The following is a 14,621-nucleotide window of genomic DNA, read 5'->3' on the forward strand; positions in this document are numbered from 1 at the left end:
TTAGTGCTCCGGTCTCAAGCTGCATGCATGAAGAACAGAAAACAGACAGAGAAAGAAGAGATGGCAGCCCAGACATTTACCACTAGCAAATGGGACTGGAAGGAGTTCGCCAAATGCTTTAGCTTTAGTCTGAAGGTAGTAGTTACAGGGTTTGTTGTTATTATTATTTTTACTTGTTAAGTACTGATGCTAAACTGATCTCCGGGGGGAGGGGACAGGATCACTAACCATCATTTTCATGCAGATATTTTTGTATATTTTTCCTGTGTGGACAGAAGGATATTTTATTTCAACATTCAATTATTTTCTATACAGAAACAGTATGAATAAATGAACATTTTTTTTTTCCCAAGAGGTAAGTAAAACATTTTATTTTTTTTTCCTTTTTTTTTTTCTTCTAAGAGGGGACAGGATGGGGCGGGCCAGCTTCACTTTGCAGTCATCATCTGTACAAACTCTGCAGAGGGAGAGAGGACAAAAGACAACAGGGACGTCAGCTTTAGGTCCAGAACACACATCCTAATTAGTGTCCCCTTTCAAAACAACTTCCATGTTCACCTCATTAAACACATGTGATTAAAAAGCTGCTGGATGGTGATATGCACGCACACATACAACATGAATATAAATAAATAAGAGAAGACTCTCATTGTCTGTTGAGTACATATTCTCTATTGTTCCTTGGTACAATGGGAGGGTAGAAGCGGGGCACTTTTCAGCCAGAACTTATGGACTGTTCATAATATATCAACAGCCTTCTAGAAAATGAGCGCAGTCCCTCGTGTAATGTTTCAAGGGAGCGACAGTAGGGGGGAGGGAGCGAGAAGGAGTGAAAAGGCTCCTGGCTCACTGATGATAATTCAGAAGGATAGCTTTCTCCCATCTCGGTTTCAGCAGCCTCCATCTAATAACTAATATTATGTGTGGCTGGCTTGTCTGGTGGTCCCCCTCAGAGAAATACACAGCTTGGAAAATGAAGTGCTATGGTCCCCCTGTTTAATGAAAGCTTACGCCATGGCCTAGAATCTAAAGCTATTTGTGTGCTTCCTTTACTGCAGTCTTTCTCTTACCTTCATAGTTGACCTGTCCATCACCGTCGATGTCTGCTTCTCGGATCATCTCGTCCACCTCCTCGTCCGTTAGCTTCTCCCCCAGGTTCGTCATGACGTGACGGAGCTCTGCGGCGCTGATGTAGCCATTTCCATCCTGGAAACATTCGGCATTGGATCAAATGTGTGAAACCGAAAAAATCCCACAGGCTAACAACTTGTGGAGGGAAGAATTCACACCAGATTGATAAATGAGGAGCCATGCCGACAGGTGTTCGGCGGGCAGGAAGTCGGAAAACTTAAACTTAAGTTATTTTTGAGTCAGCAGGCTTATTTAAATAGATTCCCAGATGACTTGATGTCTTGCTCCACATACATGAAAAGGTCAAAATGAAGCTAAAACGTTTGCCAAGCATGGAAACGGTTCTCTAATTTCCTCATTATACTCTGAAACCTTTATTTACCTTGTCAAATACCCGAAAAGCCTCGCGGATCTCCTCCTCACTGTCTGTGTCCTTCATTTTTCTGGCCATCATGGTCAGGAACTCCGGGAAGTCAATGGTTCCATTACCTGGAACGGGGGATCAATGAGGCAAATTAAATCAGCAAAAAGTTGCTGCAATTACTTAAAAGCAAACCGGGATAAGTAGAGATAATGTAACCCAGCATTTAGATGATGAGAAGCAACGGAGGACTATGCATTTATGACACCAGCGTTTACACCCTATAGTTTCTCTCCAGAGGTGTACCTGGCACTGCAACTTGAGACGCGAGTAATCGAAGCGAGGGAGCAGCCCTAAAATCATGTTAATATAAACCTTCCTTCCTGTGATAAACACAGCTACCGCAGGCTGAGAGGACGAGGGGGGGGGGTCTCCCTTTCTTCCTCAGGGAAGCAGCCCTGGGAAGATGTTGCATATGTTATACACTAGGCAACAGGATAGCAGGGGGACCCATGGCCAGTCATCCATAATGCAGACATATAGTACACTGTGTAGCTCAGACGTCAAGCAGCCTGGATAAACCTAAGGCTCATCTCCTGGTGCCCCTGTCAGAGGCTCTGGCTGGAGGGGAAGGGAGAAGGCCAAAAAGAGGTTGGGGAGCTTCAACCCAGATCCATCCTTCATGTCCACTCATATCCACCCTTAAGTCCTCGTTTGTCCCCCTTTCCCTTCAATATTCTGACACCATGTTTTGGTGGGGCTACTGGCAGCTGCTGTGCTGCGATCGGATCAATATCCATGTAACTGTTGTCAAGACAGGATTACCAGGGGATCAGACCCTCCTGACAGAGGACAGATCTATGAGGAACTCAGCAGCTCACCAACTGACACCACAGGAGGGAGGATGAGATGGCTGGAGAAGGATCTAATGGTGGGACACTCTGCTTTTATGGAGACCTGGAGATGTTGGGAGTAAGCGTGGTGGTGTATTGTAATTAAAAACCGACATAAAAAAAGTCAGGGGATTGAAGAGAAGGTCAGGGACACTGAGGGCAAAGCACCCGGGAGGATTAGCCAAAGGGTGGGATGGATGGGGTGGAGGGATTGTACGCAGATTAACCAATGACAGAGCACGCCTCAGAGAGCCAACGAGAGAACGGAGAGCCAGGATGGATGTGTGTGTGTGGAACGAAAAAGGATGCAGTAATGTGATGGGGCAGATGGTGATCTCATAGCCTGGGGTAACAATCTAAGGACCTGTTATCTAACACACAGAGACAGCCAGCAGCACCGAGGGAACACATTCTGCCACTGGGGGGTTGGGAACCGGGCTTGGAGAAGGGAAACTGGAAAACCATCATCTGAGGGGGACAACGACTGGAGAGGCAAGGCAGCCCTCCGTCCATATCTGCTCAACTTTACCGCAAGCTGCTACGCTGGAGGAGGGAGGGATGGAGGCAAGGAGGGATGAAGATAGGGAGCAAGAGAGAGAAAATGGTGGGAGGGAAAGAGAGAGAGAGAGAGAGAGAAAAAAGAGAGAGGGGGGAGGGAGTGAGTGGGCGGTAGAGAGGGAGATGGAGATGAGGAGCTGTGAAGAGGAGAGAATATAAGGAGTGAACCGAGTGGGAGACGGTGCGATTACACATAAGAGGTGCTGACGCAAACTATGGAAGGCTGAGGCATCTCAGCGCTCTTCAGTGTGTGCTCATTGCTCCTCCTGCATCATAAAGCCAACTTCCATCTCTGAGAGGAGGGCGAGATGCAGCGTTGTGTAATGATGACGAGTGATGTGCTGTGACTGAAGCTAATATTTATGTCATGCAGTTATTTGATCCCTATTTAAGTCGTTACACCTTCTATCATACGTCAGGAATATGAAATCCTGTTTCCTGGAGCAGGTTCTGATACTGTATCCCACACTGTGTGGCTTTCACAATCTCATAGCCAGGAGACTAGTTCTTTTTAACAGCTCCCTGTCCGTCTGAGGCCGTCCGTCCTCTCTTCCATTCATTCTACCTCTTTGCCGTAGCCTCCTTGTTTGGTAAATAAAGCACATTTTCAATCGGCCAGCTGACATCCCATGGCTGCTGATGTGGGTACTGGATGTGCAAAGCGCAGAGAGACCTTATGTAACCACTTTTATTTTCCATTACTAGCTTCATTGCCGTCTGACCTAGATTGCATCAGCCAAGGGATGCAGAACAAGGGGATGTTAGTGATGGTGTGTGTGTGTGTGTGTGTGTGCGCTTGCTCCTGGGTGTAACAGAGGGGGAGTGTGCGCTGAGGATGGTGGGAGGACGTTTCAATGAAGGGGCAGCCGTGCTGCGGTGCGATCGATTTCTCCTGATCAATGCGGTCCCATTTACAAAATCCTATAAGCTGACAGAGCAGCGCTGGGCTAAAGGCCCACTTACAGCTCACATCCTCCACTCTGCCGCCACAAGGACGGTCAGCTCAGGTGCAAACCAACTTCTACGACTCCTCTCTCTTTATACGTTTTTTTCTTTCATTCTCTCTATCACAGCATCTTTGGGAGTCTCTGCAGTGGAGGATAGAGATCTGTGTTCATGCGGTGACAAGAGGAATCTGCCTGAATCATGGTCCTGAGCTAACACTGACAGTCTTTTGACACTTGGCCCGCTCTACTCAGCAGCACTGAAAGCACGTCCTGCACACCCATATCTCTGACACTATGATGGAGCTGAACACTCCGTGACTAAACTGCTGACACAGAGGGACACGTCATCTGAAAGTAACGCCGGCCGGACAGTTGGCCTGGACAGTTGGTAGAAAAGGGAGGGAGGTGGGCAACAACACTGAGATGGGGCAGTAATGGATGCTGTACTTAATCCATCATGCAACAGAGCTTTTATCACCGAAGTCATGCAACAGAATGGTTATGTGGAATTATGGTCCTATTCCTCTGAAATGAACCAAAGAACTGCAGCACCTAGCATTGAGGTGAGGTTGGTCATTACACTGATTAAAATGGGGGCGTGAGCAGGAAAGGATCAGTTGAACTGCTGATGGGAACGGAATGGCATCACCTTATTAACCTAAATATTAAAACCCTTCCTACTCGCTTACTTTGTAAAATGGGAGTGCAATTAACAGATTAACTGCTGATTATCCATCTTTGAAATACCCTTTTCCCAGAAGTGTGCACTGAGAGTTTGTCCTGTGACATGTTTCAACTGCCTGGATGGAAAACACAAAACAGATGTAAATCTCTGCTGTCTTTGTAATGCAGGACATTTCTAGCAACCCATGATGAGTTAGTCCTCCCTTCTGTTTAAGATGTATTACTCTATTGCATTATTTCATCTCTTTAACAGTTAACAATAACTTAACATCAAATCAAAGAGGGCTGTACCGAACCACTTTTTTTTTTTTTGATTAGTCGACTAATTGAACGACTGACTTAAGCGATAATTCTTACGATTTCGATTACGATAAATTTCCTGATTGATATAACGCTGAATTTATCCAAAATAAAATAGAACAAACTGGTCTGATTAATATTTATTTGATTTAATCATCTTAAAAACGAACAAATGCAACAAGATAACAGGCTGTATTGTCAGATGCCTGATCAGAACAATAATAGTTGACATAAATTCAGACGGATTGCTATGACACATTAATTAATAACTGTATGTCATTTTAACCCTTTCCCTAAACTTCTACACTCGTAGATTGTGGGTCAGGTCTTTTAGCAGCAGTAGGTTCTCTGGGGGAATGTATATTTCAGCCCAAAAATCCAAGTGTGTATACTGACCGTCAGCGTCCACCTCATTGATCATGTCCTGCAGCTCTGCCTCTGTGGGGTTCTGGCCCAGCGACCTCATGACGGTGCCCAGCTCTTTGGTGGTGATGGTGCCGTCGCCGTCCTTGTCGAATAAGGAGAAAGCCTCCTTGAACTCTGCCAGGGTGGAGTAAGAGTGGGAGATTAGAGTACTGCTGCTATGCGGTTACAGAAATGTTAGGACGCTGCAGTCAGGTCGCAAACGTTAATCAATCCCGTGTGACTAAAGTTATACTGTGTTAACTAAGTTCATGCTTGTATGTAAATTGGCCCTCATGAGTGTGGACAGAGGTGAAGTTGTAAATGTGCTGAGCTCTGAGAACCACACAGAGATCTTATCTCAGACTGTGAGAGGACAGAAGGATGCAGAATCCTGGCAGTGATAGCAGGCTTCTAAACTGTAGGCCATAAAGAGCCATCCAGAGAGGACCAGGAAATAGTGAGCATTAGCCTTGGAGCCTTAGCCACAGAGGGGGTTTGCCTGATAAGAAACGGTGCAGCCTCTAGTTTTAGTACAAAGGCCACATCATTTATATTGATCAAGAACATCAAGGTGCCTCAGTGAATCAACCTGCTCTTAAGCTCACCTGGAAAAATGTCTATTTAATGTTGCTTCATGGGTTTTACTCCTGACTCATGACATGCTGTAAATGCTTCTTCCTCTTACTTCCTGTTCAGTTTGAAAAGCTAATGATCTACCAAGTCCTTCAATGTTCTGTTTCACACCATGTTCAAGTGTGGTGGAGGCAACCAGAGCAGCTGATGCCAGTGTGTATGTGAGGAAAGGAGTAAAGGAGACCCCTACCTGCAATCTGCTCTTCTGTTAGTTGGTCAGCCTGTGGTTGGAGAAAAAGAAGAAAAAGGGGGTTACAAACATCAAAGTTTCTCGACAAGGCAACCATTCCAAATACCAAACTGTTGCGTCACTACATTCCTCGTCATCCCCACCCACCGATCACCACGCGGCTCAACACTGGCCTCAGTGTTCAGGAGAGCTGGGAGTGTTGGGCCACGCCAGAGGCCTCAGCTGGAATCTGCTCTCAGGACGGCTAACTTTTACCAACGACAACAATCCCACATGAACTACTAGCCTCATGTGAGCGCCAATCAGTTAGAGGACTTGTTTCAATTTCTATAGTTGAACTTTTCCTTTAAATTTCTTATCTAAATGTCATGTTCTTCTCTGAGTAGAACCGTACCATGCTACATTGATTTGGTCCCTGTCATAGCTTAATGCCGATTGGATCCCACCTTGACTCCAGTCTGATTCTGACTGTTATAAAGTTGATACTGATGCTTAAAGTCAGCAATCAGACTTGGACGTTATCAAGATGTCTTTTAAAGCTCCGATATAGAGAGCTCTATAAAAGGCACTGCACAAAATGTTATTCCCAGCTGAGAAGTGGCTCCATGGGATCCAGTCACACCATGTTCAAAAAGTAGGCTACACCATGGCAGACCACACAAGAGGGACTGCTTGGGCAAAGAGATGCTGCAATAACACGGTTGAGGCGCTGCCTCCAGACCAGGAGGGGTTGTTCCAGGACATATCAGCATGGCCAGACCAACAGGACAGAAGGCCCTCCTCTAGCTGGGGCTCCGTGATGGCTGATAGTGACTCACACATGCTAGAAGTGGTTTTTCAGGCGAGCGTCTACTGCCAGGCCTTTTACATAGAAAGATGCAGCTTCTTTGTGAAGGAGCTACTGTTTTTAAACACATACCCTCAGCAGCAAAGTGTGAATACAAAGCTTGAGGCGCAAATAACTCCCACATGTTCCCTTTCATCCCCGCTTCATATAAAAAAAAGATTGTCTTTAATTATTATTGCTAACAGACCACACTGACAACGTTGGGCCTGGCAGCAAAGGAACACACACAGATAAAACTAGAGTAGTCACAGATGTGCACACTAACATATATGCGTGTGTACTCTTGCAAACACACACACAGAGTTCCTCTTAATGGCATTCTTCCTCATCACCAATACTTTCCATCCCCATGTTTCCTGTGAATTAGTCAGAGTAGCCAGTTCTGCCTCAAAGCGCATTCCTTCAGCCTGTCGGTGTGTTAATGCTTGTACAAGCAATCTAGCCGTGGATACCGTCAAGCAAACATCCAATAACAAAACCACCGTAAGTCCCAAATTAGAGCCTTGTAGAGTCCATGTTTGGAGGTGGAGCTTCTGTATTTTGTAAAACCGAGCCAGTAAATTGAATTTGATTGGGTTGGACTGGACAACATTCAGCAGATGACACACTGCGAGCTGACATTTGACTTTTCAGAAACAAGAGGCCTCTCGCCACGGCTTGAGTAACAGCAGCCACAGGATGGAATGATCCAGTGAGGGGCTTCATGGACAACATCAGCAGCGTTTATAAATTAGCTGACATGATTCAATGCTTTTCCTCTCCCTCCCGCGCCCTCTTCCTGTCTCCACTTCCATTTATGAGAATCGGAAATGTCAAGAGACAAAACCGTTAACGCGCCGCCTGCCATCACCAATATTCTCTTTCTCATTTGTGTTTTTTTCTGGTGCCATCTTTCTTCTGTCCCTCTCATCTCTTCCTGTTAATTTCTCACCCCCTCTTTGTCGAGAAGTCTCCCTTCCTTTCTCTCCTTAGTCACCCTCTTTGTCATGCTGTGTCACTACTGCGTCTCTTTCTGTCCCCTGCTCTCTAAGTGGACTGGGTGTGGGGTTTGGTGACTCAATGCTATGGATCCTCCACTGGCTTAGGCCCAAGCTGTTGGAGCCTCACGGTGCTGCTGCACCACCAGGCCCATCCCTTCCTTTTCTCCTCTTTCCTCCTTCTTTCTCTGGCACTTGGACTTCAGCCAATACTAACTCCTCCTCCTCCTCCTCCTCCAGACCTTATCCCCTCTGTGCATCTCTTCTCTCTCTCTATATGTGACATACAGTTCAGAGGAAACTCCCTGTGATTTACCCTCCACAGCGCTCTATAGACGGGCTTGTTCACTGCCAGGCCTCCAGCCTGATAACAGCTTGTAGAGGAGTGTTTGGGGATCGGGGGCTCTGCTGGCACAGGTGGGTCAACCACTCCCTCCGTTGCCCGGGCAGCCGGCCCCAGCAATGCGCTCCAAACAAGACTGCGGGAGGCAGGAGGCAGTTCACTGGGCCAGCGAGGATGTCATATTACCCTTGTACAAACATACTGCATCGCTCACTGTTCACACTAGCTTTAACTTGATAGAGGATGCAAAATGGTGCAAGAGAACGCCAACGATTATCTTCGTCTTCATCGACGCTGTAGGCACTTTTTGAATTTCTGATCTGTCACAGAGAGGGGCCCAAACAATTCCTGAAGAAGCTTGCTTCTCTATATTCAGTGAGTGAAAGACGCACATCCAACTGTCACTCTGACAGATGGGTGTGACACACACACACACACACTTCCATTCATCCTAACACAAGCACAAACACAAAGAATGAGTGTGGCACACACTTCCTTTCAATGGAGCTGAGCTCCACAGAGCGCTGAACGCCTCTTCTCTTTGAGGCTGGACAAAAGACAGTGAGGCCCCGGGGCCCAGGCTGTGTCTGGAGGGGAGGAGGGAGAGAGGATGGGTGTAAACAACACCGGCCTCCCCACGCCCTGCGGACAGGGCCGGTCCACCATATGGCCTGGTGGTACTCCTCCGCACCGCAGAGAGCACTTAGTGGCTCCTGGACACCGGGAACATGGGACATGGCTAGGTGTTGCTGCCAAGCATATCAATTATTCATCGCAGCGGATCAGATGTCCGTCAACTTACTAAACATGCATCAGCAAACAAGAGCGTAGCAGCAATAGGATAGGGCCTTAGCATGGCCCCACTACTTATTCGATACTTCCAGCTCAATGGGGGAGGCTGTTTCCACTTCAATGGCGGCATTGATGCAGACAAGAGGCTTACGGCTGTGGATTTAACTTTTCAGAGATGCTGATACGCAGGCTAACTCCATAACAATTCCACTTTACACTCCAATTACTGCACCGTGTTGTAACACGAAACTGCATCACAGCTCGATACCATACATGGGATATTTGATCAGAGGTACAGCTTCTTGACTCCCTCGGGGCCATTAATGATCCATCAGGCTAATCAATGGATTCGTTTGAAGGCCTCTTTTGCACATGCAGGTCATTTCCACCCGGTAACCTGTCCGTGTGTGACGTAGCAGGTTTCATTAGCTGGTTGCAGATGTCAGTGTGCGTGTGAGAGTGTGTCTCCAACATCTGGCTAGAATGGCGTGGTAATGTGCATGTTAATGTATTTTGCACAGTCACTGAGGCCTATTGAAACACTGTATTTTCTCAGAATGTAAGTTGCACCAGCATAATACATAAGCTTTTAAAATATGTAAGTATTAAAGTGGCATCCTGTGATATTCGTATTTGGTTTGGAAAAAGTCACTAAACTGCACAGCTGTTGATGTTTTGTGGTGGCCAGAGCCAGAGAGAGCTTTACGGACTACTCTCACGGGAGCCACATTTGCATGGCATCGAAAATTTGCAAAGAGCCAAATGAGCCGACATAAGACCAGCAGATAGCACAGCCCGGGATAAACCCCCGGGGCTGCAGTCAGGGCGGAACTGCGTCTCGTGCCGTTTGTAGTAGCCTTTACACTGTCGCTATAACCGTGTAATTACAGAATATGGTCCGTTTCCGTTGCGGAACACTGACGAGATACAACAGTGTCGTTATCCATCATGGCTCGGCTCGAGCAGCAAGATGGTGCAACAGAGAAAAAAGGGAAGCCATACGCAGCCAGCCCGCTCTCCTCATAGGGGGGAGGGGGCAGCGTGTGGATGGCGGAAACTGAGAATAAAACCGATATCTCACTAACAGATTGTTGAAACGTGTCGGCTCCAACAGAGAAAATGTCCGCGTATGGCTCAGCCGTGTCTCTAGCAACGTTAGGTGGGCTTCCCAACACGCCTGCGCTCATAACGCGGATTGTAAAATGCACCCTAATGCATTTATGGCTGCAGAATTATCCTGTAATGACTCAGAATAGCTAGCTAGTTATTCCCATACCACTCATTCTAGTCCAAGAATTAATTCGATCTGCACCTTGCAGCTGCGAACCAGCTACTTGACCCGACGTAAACCAATACCAATGCCGTATGAATTGCGCAGTTATGAGGAAATACAGTTTGGAAGGTGGACATTATTTCAGCCATAAACCCACAAAGACGAGTAAAGACAGCCCACAGCAGAGCTTCTTTTCACCCCATGCTCTAGCTAGAACATATCAAATGCGGTTTGCGGGCGTTTTCCGTCTCCGTACGAATAGCACCTATTGGAATCAATGACTGAATAGCAGATATGAAACATGCAGGAACGGAAAGGCACTCATCTACACCGCGTTATCACTTGTAGGAAACAGGCTGCGGTAGAATTAAAACGCATTTCCTCACCGCACAGAATGAATGACAATACATACCATGGCGGATGGGTTGTGTGCTTGTTGGTCTGTGGAGGCAGACTAGGAGTGTGCTCGTTCCTTAGATGGAGTTCCACTGGCGGGTTATGAGTGTGTATATCGGCCGTGGCCAGAATGGGGATTGCCTGTGTATCCCTCCGCCGCACTAGCACTGATCACTCACTTCCTTATTTCGATTTGAGGGTTGCTGCAGCGGCGCAGGCCTCCAGCAGAAGACATGCCAATCACCGGGGCATCCTCACACTCACATGAAGGTACACAACTGGAGATGCACTGGATGTTTGGAGGATTATTGTTAACACTGTCTTTGCACAGTAATGTTTACATGATGTACATTAAGAGTGGTGCCCATAAAACATCTCTGGATATACTAAACACAGAGTACACACTGGGATCAAACCTCCACAGTTAATATGTTGCTGTGCTGAGTTTGTCACTGGCCAACGTCCTGTAAGGTGAACCTGTATGGGTGTTTTTAGATGAAAATACTTGTATTCACATGGATGTTTGCTCTATATAATCACCAATCACCTTTTGATATATGTTTCCTTTCGAGAAGCAGTATTTTGTGTTTTTTTTTAAGGTAGGCCCCTTGGGAGCTTTCAGGCCAGGTTAGATTGAGTGGCAGTAAAACTGCAAATTAAAGTTAAGCCCAAATAGTTATTGAGGCGTTGCTGGTTGACATAAACACCGGAATTAACTGTGAGTGGGCAAAAACAAACTACAGCTGAACTGAGCCACCATCTTTATCCTCCCATATGTAAATGTACAGGGTAAGGAGTTTTGGTAATTGTAACTTATCTAGAATTTCTCCCATTTTTCACTGCCTGATAACCATCACAAGTCATTGTAAAATAAGGATAGTCTCCATCATGGCAAAATAAATCAACAACCAAATTCGTGGAAGACAGTGGGCATTTGGAAAAATTACGCCAATCATAAATATAATTTAGACAATTAAAGCCTATGGCTTCAACATACAGTCTAGCAAGTCTAATATGTCTTAATCCACTAAAGGTCAATTTATTAATAATTGTATTGCCATGTGTAGCAATTCTGATTACCGTAATCAAACTCATCGGCTTGAAAAAATGCAGACTGTGCCTTTAAATTGTAGCATATCATTGTCATACCTCTCAACTTCACAGGATTTATCTTAAGATCAACTTCACTTTTGAAAAATCAAACCCCCAATGGCACATTAGCTACCATCCATCCATCTGGCTTCTTATTAATCCAAAAAGAGAGTTAGATGTCCCTATTCCAGAGTACTAGTTTTTAAGTGCGGAAGGATACCACTAGTGTAGGAAGCAGCCCGGCTTCTGGAGAATTTTTGCCGTGGCGGTGTGTGATGGCGTTTCTGATTGGCCGCTGCAGACCTGCAATATTATACTCCATGTGTCGGCCGCTTTGATTGGCTACACGGGACCTGCATTGCACCAGGCAGTGGCACTTGACGGAAATATAATAAATATAAATACAGGAAACATAAAAACCAACGCACCATCCAGCGCCGCGTTTCCAGAGATTCATCAGTGCGTGTAATTATTTGGATTTGTTTGGTCGAGACGGGTGGAAAATGCGACAGGTTTCCATTGGTGCGGGCTAAATGTTTGATAGGCTCGACATGGGAAGTGCGCAGACTTACTATTGGCTACTACAACGTGTGGTAGGGCTACGTGGAATTAACAATGAAGCGCAGCAGGGTCAGTGCCTCCGTATTTAAGCGGCACACAACTGTGGCGCGTTGCATTTCACGACCAAAAGGAGCCTGTCGTGTTATTTACTGAAGCTAACATGTCTGCCTCCTCCTCAATGAAACGCATAGACTTCGGTAGGTAGAATGACTCCGCAGAATTGGGCAGAGCAGTCGGTATCGTTGTGTTGTCATAATCCTCAAACACAAGTCCTCCAGTCTCTGTGAGGTGGACCTGACACAAGCTCCACCAAGCGGACAAAGTCTAGAAGTCATGAGCGGCTGTGTGCAGCAGCCAGGTGGCAACGCGGAAGGAGGAGCCGCCAAACCCTTCAACAGACCGGATGTGTTCTATGCAGAAACAACCACACACGTCGAGAACTCTCTGCAATGTGTTAGTGACGGTTGGGTCGCTTTAGTGTTCCCCACTCATAGCGTTGGTTCGGTCTCTTAATGTGTTTGTGTGCATCACTGTCCTGAACACTAAAACTAGCGCAGAGTGAGTATTATTCATCAGAATCAGAAATGAATAGTGTTGCTTTAAAAAAAAAGTGTTTTTCTTATGTAGCAAAATGGGAATACAATGTAGTGTCGCTGTGCAACCCTATTGACAAATAAAACAACCGTGAACCTTGTTTTAGTTGAATATAATAGGGAGGAATAATTTCTATTGTATTTGTAGACTGCATATATCACTGTAGTGTGTATGCTGCAGTACTGCTGCTTATATTACAGACAGGCGCTGTAGCTTGTTTTATTTCATTGTTTTATGTGCATATGCACATGTATGTCATCAATCATAGCTTAAATTAGTTTGTGGCACTTTATATTAGTTTGTGGCACTTATTGCATTCGTTTCGTTTCTGCACTGTACGTTGGCTCTGGTTTATGCTCTTAGATGCTTGTTTGAGGAAAGGACATGCACTTATTACTTCTGGTGACTAGTTGTTCTCTCGAAAACCGATGTTGAATACACTTATTGTAAGTCGCTTTGGATAAAAGCGTCTGCTAAATGACTAATGTAATGTAATGTAATCATAGGAACCGTAATCATGTAATCATAGGAACCGTTTTCCCGTGGAACCCAGCAAGAGCTGCTAAACTGGTAACAGCTCATGTGGATCCACTGAAGAAAAACAAACTTCATTTTCCACATTAACTTGTGGAAGGTCTCTGCGAACATTTCAGCACCACGTGGCACATCTGTGCAGTTCAGCGAGGCAGTGTCCTCCTCTCATCAGGTCAAGGAACTCCAACCCAAGAGGAGCCATTTCATTTGTTAATCATCTGGAACTAATCAGGACTTCTTACTGGATTTCTTCAGTGGTTAGTTTTTTGCCCCGTTTATCAGGATAAATTTCGATATTGCATAATCAGAGGACGTATATTTGTTTGCATCTCCCAGTCACCACCTCACTCACAGGAGTACACACGGTTGTTTTATAGCGTACTCCTGGCAGCATCACAGAGGAGAGGATGAGCATTGTCACCTTTAACCTCTTGCAGCCCTTTATAGATACATATAACAATAAGGATTATCCGCACCCATTAATATATCCAGCACGTTCTTAGGTTTCATCACATGTTCCTCATCCCCTCATGTATTTGGGAAGTTATGATCATGAAAACAAGACATCAAGTACAGCACAATGTGACCACATGGTGAATGGACAATAATGTGGATGTGACCTTTCAGAGAATGCCAACACCCCTGCTCAAACTGTGGGTTAGGAACACCCAACCCACAGTTTGCCTTTAGCTGACAGGACAAATGTCTCATTACATCACACACACCCCTCTTCTTGTAACCCTCCCAGACACTCTGGCCCAACTCGCCACGCTTGATTTAAATGTTTTTTTTCATCCATTTGCTGAATGCGCACTGATGTAGGAGGTGCAGTTGAAATGCGTGACTGATTTAATAAGGAGTGTTTCCGGGGAGGGGGGCTGCAGCAGCGACTCCGTTCTCACTCGGGGCCCAGAGATGGCCCTGCCAAGCGGCTCGGTGGTGCTGCATGGGGCCACTTTCTGCTGAGCACCGAGTTACACGTTGCTCCACATCAAGAAGAATTAAATCAACTCCGCTGCTCTCCGCATGTCAAGACTGCAGCAAGGGCAGCTTAGCTGGAGGGACTTAACCGCGATGTATTAACAGCTCACTTGAACTGAAGACGGCAAA

The 14,621-nt window shown here is 46.0% G+C and overlaps 1 protein-coding gene across 1 annotated transcript; it reads right to left on the bottom strand.

The window, feature by feature from the left end:
* Positions 1-382: 382 nt before the first annotated feature.
* On the bottom strand, positions 383-10,855 carry calm1b (calmodulin 1b). The gene is made up of 6 exons (XM_031872795.1): positions 10,747-10,855; positions 6,103-6,133; positions 5,271-5,414; positions 1,514-1,620; positions 1,071-1,206; positions 383-457 (listed from the first exon to the last, which is right to left on the bottom strand). Exons 1-6 carry the CDS (start codon positions 10,747-10,749, stop codon positions 429-431), a joined length of 450 nt encoding a protein of 149 aa, XP_031728655.1. The 5' UTR covers positions 10,750-10,855; the 3' UTR covers positions 383-428.
* Between the last annotated feature and the right edge of the window lie 3,766 nt (positions 10,856-14,621).

Source organism: Anarrhichthys ocellatus, unplaced genomic scaffold (assembly GCF_004355925.1).
Source record: "Anarrhichthys ocellatus isolate YVR2014 unplaced genomic scaffold, GSC_Weel_1.0 scaffold66, whole genome shotgun sequence".
Lineage (NCBI taxonomy): Eukaryota > Metazoa > Chordata > Actinopteri > Perciformes > Anarhichadidae > Anarrhichthys > Anarrhichthys ocellatus.

Excerpts from the sequence above, each read along its gene's own strand:
- calm1b (XM_031872795.1), bottom strand. Across the intron at positions 1,207-1,513 it reads CTTTTCGGGTATTTGACAAG|GATGGAAATGGCTACATCAG; the intron begins GTAAATAAAGGT and ends GAATGTTTCCAG. Across the intron at positions 458-1,070 it reads TGGACAGGTCAACTATGAAG|AGTTTGTACAGATGATGACT; the intron begins GTAAGAGAAAGA and ends CTCCCTCTGCAG.